The following is a 17,543-nucleotide window of genomic DNA, read 5'->3' as shown; positions in this document are numbered from 1 at the left end:
TAAGACACAAGAAAGCATTTGCCAGTTCAGTACCTGAATACCAATTGCCAGGGTTTATTGTGATTTATTTCAGTAGATACCAAATCTAGGGAAAAAACTCCTTTGCACAGCTGCTGATACACAAAATCATCAATAAAAGCCTTTCATAAAAATAGTACCTAGCATTGACCACAGTATGGGAAATGGGGGTACTCTTGTATGCTGCTCAAGGAAAATAGACAACTCCAGTCCTAAAAATGTATATAACCAGTGACATAAAAATTCCACTTCTAGGAGTTTATGCTAAGTAATTTGCTAGTAACTAGGAAATAAGAGCTAGAAATCAATATGTAAGTGTGACTACAAGAGCAACCCCTTTACAATCTACTAGGTTAAAAAACTTTTTAAATTTGCATTTCTCCAATTACCCACAAAGTTGAATCTTTCTAGATGTTTACTGGGTTTGCTCTTTTCTTAAATGTCCTATGCCCCTTTTGTCTTTGGGATATTCATTTCTCCCACTGATTTAGCCACTGAAGATATTAACTACAATGGGTTACAAATATTTTCCCCAGCCTGTCATGTGTCTTCCCCCTGCCCGCCTCACCCCCCACCGCCCTGAGCTTATTAAGGTGTAAATGGTATACAAAAAACTGTACGTAATTCATGTATACAACTGGATGAGTTTAGATGTATGTATACACTCGTGTTGCCATCACCAAAATCCAGGTAATAAACATATCCATCACCTCCAAGTTTCCTTGTGTCCCTATGTGTGTGTGCATGATTGTCTGTGTGTAAGAATATTTAACATAAGGTCTACCCTCCTAACAAATTTTTAAGCAGAGTTGTTCCTCTGTATCCTGCTGGGGATTGGTTCTAGGACCCCCATGAATACCAAAATCTATGATATTCATCCTTTGTACAAAATGGCATGGTATTTGTATATAACCTATACACATCCTCCTATATACTTTAAACCATCTCTAGTACTTAGAATACTGAATTCAATGTAAATAGTTGTTACATTGCATTGCTTTAAAATTTATAGTTTTAATGTTGTATTGTTCTTTTTGATTGTTTTTCCCACCCAAATATTTACTATCCAGTTGGTTCAATCTGCAAATGTGGAACCCACACACGGAGGGCAGTTAACTGACTGTTAACTATAGGCACTATGTTGTTCTACAGCAGATCTCTGGAACTTACTTACCTTGTTTAACTTTATGCCCACTGAGCCTCAACTGCCCCTATCCCCTGGTAACTATCATTCTATTGCCTACTTTTATACCTTTGACTATTCTAGATGCCTCATATAAGAGGATTCATGTACTATTTGTCCCTCTGTGACTGACTTATTTCACTTCGCCTAATGTCTTCCAGGGATGAAGTTCCAAAATATATATAGAACTTCTGCAACTCAATAGCAAAAAAGCCCAAATAACACAACTTTAAAACGGGCAAGGGACTTGAATAGACATTTATCCAAATGTCTATTTACATACAAATAGTCAAAAAGTATATAAAAAGGTGCTGAGTATCAAGGAAATCAAGGGAATGCAAATCAAAACCACAATGAGATATTACTTCACACCTGTTAGGATGGCTATTATCAAATATTTTTATTTTGGATATAGTATTTAACATTTCCATTATAGTTTTTTTCCTTTGTTATAATGCTTGGAAGGACCATGCCCACTTAAGACCAAATAAACATTCACCTACATGTTCTACTTCTTCTATAACTTATTTTTAAAACATTTGACTTTTGATTTATCTAAAATTTATTGCAATATAATAGCCCCCCATTCTCCACAAGATAATTATTCTAGCACGGTTTCCCGACTAGCCCTTCTTACCAATTTATAATCCCTCTATTATCATATATCTAGTTCTTATGTACCCTAGGATCCTTTTTCTAGATTTTCTATTCTTGTAGCAGTATATTCTTACACTGGTACCACTTAAAAATTTTAAATTATATTCTCTTACAGCAAGTTTTCTTTTTGTCCCTCAGTAAAAGATATTCAAGTACAGTTGTCAAAACTTCTAGATGCCAAAACACATCAAAAGCAAATAAAGACATTTGCAACAGATATGAAAATGAGTATGTTCAATATATATGGCATTCAGTAAGAGAAACACTGACATTCCAATGTCAGATAAAAATGATTAACACAAAAAGATAAACGATATACAACAGTGAAATACTTTCTTCCTCACGAAGTTAACAAAAATTTAAAAGACAATCTGTAATACTGGCAAGGGTATGTGAAGAAAATGCTGCCCATACTCATTAGTACAATGCTAAAAGAAAAGGGCAAGATTGTGTGTGCACATGTAATAATTTTTTAAAAGACTGGAAGAAGGCTGGGCAACAAGGCGAGATCCTGTCTCTACAAAAAATGAAAAATTAGCCAGGCATGGTGGCATGCACCTATAGTCCCAGCTACTCAGGAGGCTGAGGTGGGAGGATCACTTGAGCTAGGAGGTCAAGGCTGCAGTGAGCTGTGATCGTACTACTGCACTCCAGCCTGGGTGGCAGAGCAAAGCCCTGTCTCAAAGAGAAAAAAAAAAAAAGCCTGGAAGAAATACAGCAAAATGTTAATAATTGTTATTTTTTGGTAATACTTGCAAGGCACCTCTACATTTTTTGAAAACCAAGTGGCTTGTAGTTATGATATGAACTAACCTATGTGCCAGATAACTATGCTAAGCAATTGCCTCACATCAAGAAGGAAGAATTTTGTAGCTGTGGAAATCAGGCAAGTTAATAAACTCTCAGCCACAAAAAAGTCTAGTAAGACTCAAACCCAGGTCTAATTCCAAAGCTTGTTCTTGTTGAACTAAGCACATGGGGTATTGCATCACAATGCAATACCACTTCCTTAACTTCAGAAAGCAATTCAAGCTAGCTAGTGGAATATTATTAGATTGAAGCTGGGATTTCTACTGTTGACAAAGGATCAATTGATATAACCACCCAATACACAAGTTAAGCTGAATTGTGTGATTAAGAATCAGTAATCAAGACAGCTAAAACACTGGCCTTATAAAAAAAACTAGTAAGTAAAGTGTTATCACTTTCATTTTCTAAAAAACAAAATTGAAAGATCCCAGAAGTACAGTAAAAATATGAATCCACATCTGCTCTTTCCATTATACCACACTGCCTTTCTGCATAAGAAGGAATTGCACAGCAGCCTGAGAGCTGACTTCAGGCACTCACAGCTATGAACTAATTCATTAGCGTTCACTTTCCACTGGTCTTTTGGCTATCCACTTTTTTAATCCAGAGAAGTTCAAAAGAAAATCCTACTGTTTCGAGACAAGTTGTTGTTTTACTGCCTTTTGTATATATGGGTGATGAGATTCGAAGATCAGCATAGATGAACTAGTCACAAAGATTTTCTTTTTAAATGAAGAAAAGATACGCAAAGCAAACTTTTGGATACTTACAGCCTCAGTAGGTGTCTTCTTCAGTTTAGTCCTGTCTACTTTCATGATTTCAATTTTCAGCTTTACGACCTGAAAAGAAAATGCCAAAAGATGTGAGAACTTAAAGCTTCAATCTTGAGCTCTACAAGCTTGGACATAGACAATACAGACTCAAGAGCCATGTAAAATGCTTAAAGTAAAAACACTGGAGTTATGATGCTATGCCAACTCAGAGGCACAGCTATGAGGTAGAGAGAAGCAAAGAATCTCTCCCGATCAAACTGGCCCACATCCCTATGTTGCACAAGACTGAAACCAAATCAAGCCAAAATGAAAACTTGTTTTTCTTTTATAAGCATCTCAAACTCTTAATTGAAAATTAAAGTGTACAATGTTTGCAACACATCTCAAGATGGAAAAACTCACCACAGCCCTGCAGTTTCCTGAAAACTTCCATTTCTAGGAATTAATCCAAAGAAAGTCGTAAAGATGTACACAAATATTTAACCACAAGAATCCATACTGCATGGCCATGAATAATAGTAAAATATTGAAGACGACCTACTGTTCCATCACAAGGTTAAAAAAAAGACCAAATGTCCAAAATACGATTGGTTTTAAATGGAATATCACACAAATGTTAAAAATATTGCACACAACTATATAATACACAAAGATGTCCATCAGGAAATAATGGACATGGAACATACGGTATAAACTTATGTCTAAAGAAAACAACTAGAGGGGCTAGGCATCAGGATACTAATTCATTGTTAACCAAAAGGGTTTTGTATGAGTGTTTTACCTATGCACCTTTTACTGTTCCTACCAATAAAAACATATTAGTTATATCATAAGAGCAAAGGCACAATACTTTTATTTTTCAATTAGAAAATGAAATATAAGACTCTCACTAGAAATATTCTGAGCACAGAAAACAATCATTTTATTAAGACATGTAATTTGGAAGGCTCAAAAGCAGACAACAGCCTGATTAGATCCACCGTATAATCCCTACATCTTTGCTGGCAGACAAGTCCTCCAAACCACAAGAAGTAAGTTTCTCCTGTTAGCAGCTAAGACACATGCACAGAGGTAGAAGTGGGTTGCAGGCTCTTTACACACAAAACAAGATATTCTGTTATTAACAATGTATTGAGCTCAGTAGCAGTCACTAGAGATCAATGTCCCTCCCCTCAAGAAGGCTGCCATAATATAAAGCTGACCAATTACAATATAAATTGTAGGCAGCTTTTTGCCTAGATTTAGTCCAATATACTCAGTACTACAAAAATAGTGTGTATTTGCCTGTATGACCTGCATCCATTCAATCAACAGTCATTCAAGGAAGAGTTTGTGAAAAATTCAGAATATATTCTAAAACATTTCTGTAGAGACCATTCCTTAAGAAGTTTTCTCTCTACGGTAGCTATTTAAGGTATATAATTCCAGATTACTTTTTAAAAAGTTATCTCAGTACCTAATACAAAATGAACAAAATGCCTGCTGCCAACAACCTCAAAATATCTCAAATGAGGCCAACAGGATTCTGGCAACAATCCTGTCCATGTGGTAGAAACTACAAGCTGAGCTATTTGTACACTTACTCTCAAGGCTTACTTTTTTCCTCCCCTTTTCTCACAAACGTCTTACATATTACTTATAGCAAGGGGCTGTCACACTATTGTGGCTTCAGTCATTTGCAGGGAGGCTATTAAACTGCCCCTGCTGCAAGAAGTAGCAGCCAGCCTCAACACCATACAACTCAAATAACTGACGTTTTCCCTCTAAGATCAGGAACAAGGCAAAGGTGTTTGTTATCACTTTTATTGAACATACTAAAAGTTCTAGCCAATACAATACAGCAAGAAAAAGAAGTAACAGGCACATAGATCAGAAAGGAAAAAAAAAAAACTGTCCCTATTTGCAGATGTCAAAGGACCATCCACATAGAAAACCCAAGATATCTATAATCCCAGCACTTTGGAAGGCCAAGGCTGGCAGATCACTTGAGGTCAGGAGTTTGAGTCCAGCCTGGCCAACATGGCAAAACCCCGTGTCTACTAAGAATACAAAAACCAGCTGGGCGTGGTGGCAAGTGCCTGTAATCCCAGCTACTCGGGAGGCTGAGGCAGGAGAACTGCTTGAACCTGGAAAGTGGAGGTGGCAGTGAGCCAAGTTCGCACCACTGCACCCCAGCCTGGGCAACGGAGCGAAACTCAAGTCTTTAAAAAAAAAAAAAAAAAAAAAAAGCCTCCAAGAGCCAATAACCAATTTCAGCAGTCAAAGAATACAAGACAAACATTAAAAAAAACTAACCATGTTTCTATATAACAGCAATGGATAGGTAGACTCCAAAGTTAAAAATGTAATACCATTCACAATCACTAAAAAACAATGAAATATTTCTGTGTAAATCTACAGAACATGTACAAGATTTATAAGCTGAAAACTACAAAATACTGATTAAAAAAAAAAAAAAAATCAAAGGATCTGGCCAGGCGCAGTGGCTCATGACAATAATCCCAGCACTTTGGGAGGCCGAAGCGGGCGGATCACAAGGTCAGGAGTTCGAGACCAGCCTGTCCAATATAGTGAAATCCCATCTCTACTAAAAATATAAAAATTAGCCAGGCGTGGTGGTGGGTGCCTGAAGTCCCAGCTACTTGGGAGGCTAAAGCAGGAGAATTCTTCGAACCCGGGAGGCGGAGGCTGCAGTGAGCTGAGATCACAACACTGCACTCCAGCTTGGGTGACAGAGCGAGACTCCATCTCAATAAATAAATAAATAAAAATCAAAGATGTAAATACATGGAGAGATCTCAGACTCCAGTAAAGATGTCAAATCTCCTTTTGTTATACAGATTTAACATAATTCTTATTCAAATCCCAGCAAGATTTTTTTGTAAATAAGCTGAGATTATTCTAAAATGTATATGGAAAGGTGTAACAACTCAAACAGTTTTGGGAAAAAAAAAAGAGGGAGGAATCACCCTATCCACTTTTAAGACTTATTATATAGATAGCTACAGAAGTCAAGTAGTAGGGATATATACGCAAACATCAATAGAGCAGACAGAGAACCCAGAAATAGACCCATACAAATATGCCCAACTGATTTTTGACAAAGGCTTTAAAAAAAAAAAAAAAAGCAATTCAGTCAAGGAAAGCTAGTTTTATCAACAAATGATGCCAGAGAAAGTAGATATGCACAAGCAAAAAAGATGAATTTCAATCTAAGCCTCATACCTTATATAAAAAATTAACTCAAAACGGATCACTTAAACGTACAATAAAATTTACTAAGAGAAAATATTTGCAAACCATATATAAAATACATAAAATTTATAAAATATATAAAGAATGCTCAAAATTCAACAGTAAAAAGCCAAACAATGTCAGTAAATTAGGAATAGAGAACTTCTTCAAATTAATGAAAATATCTACCAAAAAAAAAAGCTACAACTAACATCTTAATGGTCAGAAAGTAGGAATGTTCCCCCTTAAATAATCACAAACAAAAAAGGCCCAGCGCACCGGTAATCCCAACACTTTGGGAGACCTAGGCAGGTGGATCACTTGAGGTCTGGAGTTCGAAACCAGCCTGGTCAATATGGCGAAACCCTGTAATCCCAGCTACTTGGGAGGCGGAGGCAGGATAATTGCTTGAATCTGGGAGGTGGAGGTTGCAGTGAGCTGAGATCACACCACCGCACTCCAGCCTGGGTGATAGAGATGCTGCCTCAAAAAAAAAAAAAAAAAAAAAGAAACAAACAAAGAAAAAAGATGTCCTCTCTTGCCACTGCTTTCTAACACTGTATTGGAAATCCTAGCTAAATCAGTAAGAGGAGGAAATAAAAATTATAAAGATTGGGAAGGAAGATACAGAACTGTCTTTTTGTCACAGATGACATGATCACACATGTAGAAAATCTGAAATAGGAAAAACAAAAAACAAAACAAAAAAACCGTGGAGCTAACAAGCAATTACACCAAGTTTGCAGGATATAATGTTAATGTACAAAAGTCAATTCCTTTCCTATATACCAGCAATGAACAAGTAGAATTTGAAATTAAAATAGATTATACATATTCTGACAGAATATATATAAGATCTAGACAAGGAAAACTATAAAATTCTAATGAGCCGGGTGCGGTGGCTCACGCCTGTAATCCCAACACTCTGGAAGGCTGAGGTGGGTGGATCACGAGGTCAGGAGTTTGAGACCAGCCTGGCCATGATGGTGAAACCCCATCTCTACTGAGAATACAAAAATTAGCTGGGCGTGGTGGCAGGCTGCTGTGATCCTAGCTACTCAGGAGGCTGAGAGGCAGAGAAGAATCACTTGAACTCAGGAGGCGGCGGTTGCAGTGAGCTGAAATGGCGCCACTGCGCTTCACCTTGGGCGACAAGAGTAAGACTCTACCTCAAAACAAAAAACAAACAAAAAATTCTAATGAAAAAAATCAAAGAACAACTTACATGGAGAAATATTCTAAGTCCATGGATAGGAAGACTCAATACTGCCAAAATATTAGTCATTCCCAACTACAGATTCAATGCAACTCCAATTAAAATTTCAACAAGTTATTATGTGAATACTGACAAACCAATTCTAAAATTTATATGAAGAGTCAAAAGATCAAGAATAGCCAACACAACATCGAAGGAGAAGAACAAAGTCAGAAGACCTACATTAGCCGAAATCAAGTCTTATCATAAGGCTACAGTAACCAACAGTATGGTACCAGTAAAAGAACGAACAGATCAATGGAACAGAATAGGGAGGCCAGAAGTAGACCCACATAAATGTAGTCAACTGATGATCCTTGACAAAAAAGCAAAGTCAATATAATGAACAGAAAGTCTTTTCAACAAATAATGCTAGAACCACTAGATAAATACACGCAAAAAAAAAAAAAATCTAGACCAAAATTCTCTCTCTCACAAAAATTAAGTCAAAATGGATCACAGACCTAAATGTTTAAAATATTCTGCTCTATAAAAGACACTCTCAAAAAAAAACGTGGACAAGCCACAGACTGGGAGAAAATATTTGCAAAAGACATATATAAAGGACTATTACCCAAAATACACAAAGAACTCTCAAAACTCAACAGTAAGAAAACAAGCTGATTAAAAAATGGACCAAAGACCTTAACATACACCTCACCAAAGACAGACAGATGACAAATAAGCATGTGAAGATACTCTACATCATATGTCATCAGGGAAATGCAAATTAAAACCATGATGAGCTATCAGTATACACCTGTTAGAATGGCCAAAACCCAGAACACTGACAAAACGAAATGCTGGTGAGGATGTGGAGCAAGATGAATATTCATTCATTGGTGGTAGGAATGCAAAATGGTACAGCCACTTTGGAAGTCAGTTCAGTTGCTTCTTACAAAACTACTCTTACCACATGACCCAGCAATCATACTCCCTGGTTTTTACCCAAAGGAGTTGAAAACATATGTCCACACAAAAACCTGCACATGGGTGTTTATAGTAACTTTATTCATTATTGCCAAAACTTGGAAGCAACCACAATGTCCTTTGGTAGGTGAATGGATGAACTGTGGTACATCCAGACAATGAAGTATTATTCAGTACTAAAAAGAAATGAGCTGGCCAGGAGCAGTGGCTCACACCTGTAATCTCAGCACTTTGGGAGGCCGAGGCGGGCGGATCACGAGTCAAGAGATCGAGACCAGCCTGGCCAACATGGTGAAACCCCATCTCTACTAAAAACACAAAAAAATTAGCCAGGTGTGGTGGTACGTGCCTGGAGTCCCAGCTACTCGGGAGGCTGAGGCAGAATTGCTTGAAACTAGACAACGTAAGTTGCAGTGAGCTGGGATCACGCCACTGCACTCCAGCCTGGCGATAGCAAGACTGTCTCAAAAAACAACAACAAAAAGAGATATAAAGCCATGAACAAACATGGAAGAAACCTACATGCATATTAGTAAGTGAAAGAAATCAGTCTGAAAAGGCTATATACTGTATGATTCCAACCACACGACATTCTGAAAAAGGAAAAACTATAGAAACAGTAAAAACATCAGTGGTTGCTAAGGGTTAGTGGAGAGAAAGGGACGAATAGGTGGAGCACAGGATTTTTTGGCCAGTGAAACTACTCTGTATGATACTATAATGGTGAACACATGTCATTATGTGTCCAAACCCCAAAAACATACACCAAGGGTAAACTCTAATGTAAACTATGGTCTTTGGGTGATAATGATGTATCAGTGTAGATTAATCAATTATAACAAGTATACCACTCTAGTGGGAGATGTTGATAACAAGGGAGGCTATGTATTCGTGGAGGCAGACAGTATGAAATTTCTGTACCTTCTGCTCAATTTTGCTGTGAATGTAAAACTACTCTAAAAATAGTCTATTTAAAAAAAACAATCAATCCTCCAAAGCAAGAGCACAGAGTAACTTATGCATTGAAATAAGCAAATCATAACCATTTTACTGGGGTTTTTTTTAACGCAGATGAGGTCACTGATAAATCTTCAAACAAATAAGCATCTTGCTCTAACTAAAGCTGTTTTAACTTAGTGTTCTATACTAGTCAAGTGTCTGCAACTACAGAAAGACTGGATAACTAATGCAGCGAAGTAATTTACTGGAAGAATATCTGATAGCTCACAGAACTGATAGAAGGCTAGAGCTCCACATGCAGAAAACTAAGAGGAACCAAGGAAGCTAGGGAGCCTGGAACTACAGCCAAGGACCCCCCACGAAAACAACTTAGCTGGGGGTGCTTCTGCTGGTGGCATAATAATTCTAAATCATCTCAGGTTATTGAGTGGCGCTAGACTCCAAGTCCCAAGTGTAAGCATTTGATGCACCCAATAAGATAACACAGCCAAAATGAATGAACAAACACACACAAAGTTCCCCTAACAAGTACAATCCTAACCTGGTGTCTACAATTCTACTATAAGAAACATTTTTAATTTAAAACAACAAAGGCATCACTGTCCATGAGACATCAATTTTAAAAATTTAGAAGTTGCTGTGTTCTTATATTTCTAAAACTAGTTTCACAGTGGGAGGGGAGAATGTTTGAGTGTCCATTACAAGCCAGACAATACTAAGACTGGAGTTTCCCAAAGTGTGTTAGAATGTCTTGCTCTATAAAGGGAGACAAGAATCCTGTAATTTGGGAAATGTTATAGACAGAATTTCTCTTCCGCTAGGACAATCTAATTGACATTATGGCTAACTGACATTATAAATGGCTCTGAGACAACTTAGGCAAAGGAGGCTTATTAGGGCACAGAACCACTTTCTCAAGCGGCATCTACTTAAAGTCCAATTTAAGTATTCCAAAGAATACAGTTTCAGACATGCTACCTAGAGAATTCATATGATATTCCTTCATACAGTCCTTACCACTCAAGCCAAGTTTTGCCCCTATTCACAGATAGAAAACTGAAGCTAAGAGAGAGAAAAAAAGTATCTTTCTTGGCCAGTAAACATTAGCACCAAGATCTAAATCCAGGTCTGACTACCAAATCCATGCTTTAATAACATGCTAGTCATCTTTTTTATTAAACCAGTTGTATTGCTACAAAATACTTGCAGATAAGAATATAAATTTGTGACAGATTCTTCTAGAATGCTGAATCCTATTTGTTCGAAAAAATTACTCCGAGAGAGGAAACTGGGGCCCAAGATGAGAGGCTGAGATGCTATAATTTCACTAATGAAGGGAACAGTAGCTGAAGAATAATTTCTACCTCTTACAAGTTAAAACCCTATTATATTTTAAAAAAAAAAAAATCCTCCAACAAAAATTAGGTTGTTTTTTTTTTTTTGAAATGGATTCTTGCTCCTGTTGCTCAGGCTGGAAGTGCAATGGCGTAATCTTGGCTCACTGCAACCTCTGCCCCCCAGGTTCAAGCGACTCTCCTGCCTCAGCCTCCCGAGTACCTGGGATTACAGGTACCCACCACCACCATGCCCAGCTAATTTTTTGTATTTTTAGTAGAGACGGGGTTTCACCGCCTTAGCCAGGATGGTCTTGATCTCCAGACCTCATGATACGCCTGCCTCGGCCTCTCAAAGTGCTGGGATTACAGGCGTGAGCCACCGTGCCCAGCCCAAAAATAAGTTAGTTTTAAACAAATTCTTGGAAATAGCCTACTGCCTTTGTTGGGTCAGAACCAGAACTAAGGGCACCAAGCAATCTCTATATATAATAAATATTTCTTCCTAAACTTAGGTTAGAAAGATGGTCAACTTCAAGAAAACAAGTGAATTACTATGAATCATCATCTGTATCTATTACCATTACTTCAACACTTTCATTTAATCTTTTTTTTTCACTTCCTTACTCCTCCAATCTTCCATTACACCTTTGAGGTATGAATCTTGGTTTTGTAGTTTACCTGCAGAACAAGTGTACACAATTAAAATATCCTAAGGGAAGTCACTCGGTAAAGAGTTGATAATATTTAAAAATAATTACTTTCAATATTGCATCAGTTTAAGGGCATAGGACATCTGTAGTTCCCAAATCTGGCTCAAGAGTAGTTGGGTGTGATTTGAAGTCGGCAGTTGGAAGATTAGCCTTACTACTCAAGTGTGGTCCAAGGATCAGCAGCACTTATATCACCTGGGAGTTATTAAAAGTTACACAATTTCAGGCCCCACCCAGATGTAAGGAGTCAGAACCTGCATTATAACAAGATCCTTAGGTGATTCATGTATTAAAATTTGAGGACTAGATCACAGACTCAGAAAACCTGGGTTAGAATCCTTGCTGTATCACTTGACGCATAACCGTGGACAAATCCACCTCTCTATGCTTCTGTTTCCTCACTGTAACAGGGATAACTTATCTCCCCACTTCCACACTCACTTTCATCCAATCCATTCTCCAGAGAGCAGTAAGAGTAATCTTAAAACATTAATCAGATCGTGTTACTTCCCTAATTCCCAAGGTTTCCCTAGAATTATATCCAAACTCTAACCATGACCCACAGGGCCCTGGCATCAATTAGCCTCTGGAACTCTCTCCAATCTCTTCTCTCCACAACCACCATTAGTCTTTCCATTTAGTTCCTGGAACATTCTAATTTCTAAGTTCGCCACAGGAATGATTTTGCCACCCCTCCTTTCCCACAGCTAGTTCCATTTGAGGAACTGACACTTAAACTAAGACCCAGAGAGGCTTTCCATGGCAACCCACCTCAAGTTGGTCCCATTGTTATTTTTCTATTATAGCACCTGGCTTATTTCTTCATAACAAGTAACAATTGCAATTACTGATTTGATTTTCTGTGATGTTAAGCTCTCACAGCACCCAGCACAGTATCTTCCACATGATAGGTATGCAAACATTTGCAGAATGGAGTTCAGGAAAGAAGTATGCATTAAGAATAAAATCTGCAATTGTCAGCATACATGTATTACTTGAAGCTATGGGTCTGGAGATGATTGCTTACAAAGAAGGAAAGAAGGAGGCCCACAACCGAGTTATTTGTTCTAGCATTTAAAGGTAAGGCAAAGAAGGGGGCCGGGTACGATGGCTTATGCCTGTAATCTCAGAACTTTGGGAGGCTGAGGGCAGATCTGCTGAACTCCAGAGTTTGAGACCAGCCTGGGCAACATGGTGAAACCCCGTCTCTACAAAAAAAATAAAATAAAAATGTAAAGGTAAGGAAAGAAGGAAAACCAGCAATAGAGAAGCTGGTGAGGAAAAAGTAAAAACTAGCTAATTATGCTATCATGAGAGACAAAAGATGGAAAGAGTGATCAACTGCATCAAATGTCAAAATGAGGTATGTCCACTGAAATTGGTAATAGAGACAATTTGACAAGCAATTGTTTCAGTGAGATGGAGGGAATGGAAGCCAGACTGGAGTGACTCAGGGAATAAATGGCAAGTGAGAAACCATAGATGGCATGTGTAAAAAACTTTTGAAAATGTTGGGCCAGACACGGTGGCTCACACCTGTAATCCCAGCATTTTGGGAGGCCAAGGCAGATGGATCACCCAAGGTCAGGAGTTCAAGACCAGCCTGACCAACATGGTGAACCCCCATCTCTACTGAATACAAAAAAATTAGCCGGGCATAGTGGTGCATGTCTGTAATTCCAGCTACTGGGAAGGCTGAGGCAGGAGAATCGCCTGAAACCGGGAAGCAGAAGTTGCAGTGAGCCAATATTGCAACACTGCACTCCAATCTGGGCAACAAGAGCAAAACTGTGTCTCAAAAAGAAAGAAAATGTTGGCTGTAAATGGAAGCAGAGAATTACGGGGTCATTGAAAGGTAGAAGAGAAGGTAAAGATACTAGCTTATGTTCTTAAGTGGTTGCAAATTATCTTAAGAATCCCTTAGAAAATTGGGGGTAGGGGACCATGTGGCCTCTACTTCACCTTAATAAGCACTTATGTAGGTTTGGAACCGAATACTATCCAGAATTAGGACAATCCTCTCCTGAATCCCTCAAATCTTGACTGGATATCCCTCCATATGTGCTTACATTGCACTCTGTACCTATCACTTCCCTACTAATGAGAAAATGTCTGCCACAGGGTGGGAAAGTTAAAAAAAACAAAAAAAACAAAAAAAAAAACTGGGAAGGGAAGAAATACACATTATTAGTAGTTGGCCTCTAGTGGTTGCCTCTAGGTGGCAGGGTAACACAGTTTTATTTACGCTTCATGCTTTTCTGATCTTCCAAATTTCCTATAAATCATGGATCCATCTATAATCAGATTTTCTTTTGTAATTTTTTTTTTTTTATTAGAAACACGGTCTCGCTCTGTCACCTGGGCTGAAGTGCAGCGGCATGATCCTGGCTCACTGCAATCTCAACCTCCCAGGCTCAAGCAATCCTCTCATTCCAGTCTCCCGAGGAGCTGGGACCACAGACGCACTCTACCACGCCTGGCTAATTTTTATATTTCTTGTAGAGACAGAATTTTTGCCATGTTGTACAGGCTGGTCTCAAACTCCTCAGTTCAAACAATCCTCCTGCCTCAGCCTCCCAAAGTGCTGAGATTACAGATGTTAGTTAGCCACTGTGCCAGGCCTAAAACTGTCCTTAAGGAAAAAAACACTGGCCCCTGAGCCAAAAGACATGCACCAAATTAAGAACATCATCTAGGCCAGGTGCAGTGGCTCATGCCTATAATCCTAGCTACGCAGGAGGCTGAGGCAGGAGAATCACTTGAACCCAGGAGGCAGAGGTTGCGGAAAGCCAGATCACGCCACTGCACTCCAGCATGGGCAACAAGAGCGAAACTCTGTCTCAAAAAAAAAAAAAAAGAAGAAGAAGAACATCATCTAAATAAATGCCTTGGATTAGCAGCTGCCTACTCTAGGAGCATCTTTCCTACATCTTCTGGTGCTTGGAGCTTGGCACACAGGAGGTACTTTGGTTGATTACCGGCAGGTAAGAGATGTTGCACATAGGTATGGGAGTGAAGATGAATCAAAATGAGCCTAAAATTCCCACAGAAATCGTGGAAGCATTATGGCAGTTCTTAAAAAATGCTTAGAGAAAACTAAATTCTAATGTGCCACAAAGCAAAATACTTTTTTTTTTGTCTTGCAATGATTTCTTTGTGCCTCTTATAACCTCTGAAAGTAAATTCAGTTGAGAGCTGCCCTGACCATTCATCATGTCAAGAAGCAGCAAGATAAATCTTGAAATCCAGCCTGCTATTCAATATTTGATTATAGAGGCATAGGTGTCACTGATTATGATTTGTTAAAGGGGACAACACACAACTGTCAGGCCTTTCCATCCCATCTAGTTTCTGATTATCTATTAATACATTAATATCCATTCAACATATATTATGAAAACCATTTATGATCATAAAAACAATAGCTAACACTTACTCTATACCTATTATGCATTATCTTTAATCCTTGGAGATGAAGACTGTGCCCAGTTTACTGAGAGTGGCCACATGCCTAGTTTAAGTGGTAAAACCTGGATTCAAACCCAAATCTGTTCCACAACTCTACACTGCACTTAATGTCTATATGCACAGCCCACCTTGCTACGCCCCTCTCCTACAGACACCAGTCTCCCTATCTTCAGCCACATAAAACATGAGACTCATGTGCCCTGAGAATTGCTGACCTAGATTTTACTGGGCACAGATAGTAAGGTGTAATAATAAAGCAACTGAAAAATAGCCTCTACTCACCCAAGACAAATCTGGACATTATTTGCAGAAATACCTTGACACAATCTCTCATTTAAAATCTGAAAACACACTATACCTCAGATTAAGAGTATATATGCTGGCTCTGGGTGTTTCTCTGCACTGCAGTTATGCTTACGCAAAGAAAATATGGGCAGGGAGGGATACTAAGAAAGAGGAATCTGAAACTTCCAATGTTGACTTTGGATGTGAGAACGGTATCTGAGAACACATCTCCTGCAACATCCTCTACTCACAGTCCAGAGAAGCTGCAGATCCAGGAGTTATCCTTCCCAGATGCTCCCAATTACTTACAGAAACTGGCATCAGAAAAACTAGGCAACAAAACATGGCTCACCGAAGTTGGAGATTATCAATTTTACCAATAGAGAGAAAATGGCAGCATGCCAAGGAGCCCTTCTTGGTATTCTCAACAAAAAATAAAAACAGCAATGCCTAAGTGTCTAAATTAAGGAGGAGAGGAACAGACTCCTTGTCTACACATTTTAAATTGGTGCTCTGGAATATTCCTAGTCTACACCTTAAGAATTGTCATTTTCTGGCTGTGTATGGTGGCTCATGCCTATAATCCCAGCACTCTGGGAGCCCGAGATGGGAGGATCACTTGAGACGAGGAGTTTGAGACTAGCCTGGGCCACACAGAAAGAACCATCTCTACAAAAAATAAAAATTTAAAAGAAAAGCCTGCCCTTATCGAATAAGTGAATTTCGCCCAGAAAGGCCATAGGCAGCGTTCAATGAGTTCAGGAAAATATTTTAATCTGTCTCAAGTTATTTTAAAATTATCTTTAAAATAATTTACTTCACCTGAGACTTATTTTGAAAACTAAAAATGCCTGACCACACAGGCATTTCAGAGCTATCTAATTCAGTAGATCTGAAGTGGGGATTTTTTTTTTTTTTCCAAGCTGTATAGGTGTTTTGGCAGCACAGGCCAGCCTTAAGAGCCATGGCATTAGATTATTATTAAATACAAGCTTTGCCATTCTGTGACAGACTTAGGAATTCGCTTTAATATAACAGAGGGAAGGAGTGGGGTATAAATAAAACAATAGCCCTGTGTTGACAACTGTTCAAGCTGGGTGACAGTTACATGTGTTCATTATGCTTTTTTCTATTCCTATATATGTTTTGAAAAGTCTCATAAATTGAAAATATTTTAAAGTGAGACTTTTTCCTGCTGGATCCCTCCATTCTATCCTCTATATCGTTGCCAGAGCAATCTCCCTAAAACTCAAAATCTACCTACATCAAGTACAAACTCCTTACTCAAACCAGTATTCAAGACCTCTAGAATCTGGTCCCTGCTTACCTCTTACTAGTGCTGTATTACATAATATTTCCCTCGGCTTCCCACATGCTTTAGCCCCAACTATATTCTGCATATTGATCCTCAGTTAGCACACCTCTTTACTTACCTGACAGTCTCCCCACTAAACTGAGTTCTGCAAGAGTGGGACTGTGTCAGGTCGGGCGCAGTGGCTGATGCTTGTAATCCCAACACTTTGGGAGGTCAAGGTGGGTGGATTACAAGGGCAGGAGTTCAAGACCAGCCTGCCCAAGACGGTGAAACCTCGTTTCTAATAAAAATACAAAAATTAGCCAGGCATGGTGGTGGGCACCTGTAATCTCAGCTACTCAGGAGGCTGAGGCAGAGAATTCATTGAACCCGGGAGGCAGAGGTTGCAGTGAGCCAGGATTGCGCCACTGCACTCCAGCCTGAGGAACAGAGTTAGACTCCGTCTCAAAAAAAAAAAAAAGGTGGGACTGTGTCATATTTATCTTTGCATTCCCATACCAGCAATATGAACTGTCATTTATTAATAGCAAACTAATAAATGAACGAATAACTATTCAGTAAATGCTTGACAAAACTAAAAAATCCAAGTCACATTAAACTCTTGGTGA

General features: G+C 38.7%; 1 protein-coding gene across 10 annotated transcripts in view; it reads right to left on the bottom strand.

The window, feature by feature from the left end:
* Positions 1-17,543, bottom strand: part of HUWE1 (HECT, UBA and WWE domain containing E3 ubiquitin protein ligase 1) — a 160,459-nt gene that overhangs the window by 120,004 nt on the left and 22,912 nt on the right. For all 10 annotated transcript variants that reach the window (XM_064364329.1, XM_012471722.3, XM_012471723.3 and 7 more), the window contains exon 3: positions 3,439-3,507. In XM_064364329.1, coding sequence (XP_064220399.1) covers positions 3,439-3,483 — 45 coding nt within the window. In that variant the 5' untranslated portion in view covers positions 3,484-3,507. The remainder of the gene's footprint in view (positions 1-3,438; positions 3,508-17,543) is intronic.

This window comes from Aotus nancymaae, unplaced genomic scaffold, assembly GCF_030222135.1.
Source record: "Aotus nancymaae isolate 86718 unplaced genomic scaffold, 86718_ANA_hifiasm-v0.15.2.pri h1tg000058l, whole genome shotgun sequence".
Lineage (NCBI taxonomy): Eukaryota > Metazoa > Chordata > Mammalia > Primates > Aotidae > Aotus > Aotus nancymaae.
This window is presented reverse-complemented; position numbering and strand designations above follow the sequence as displayed.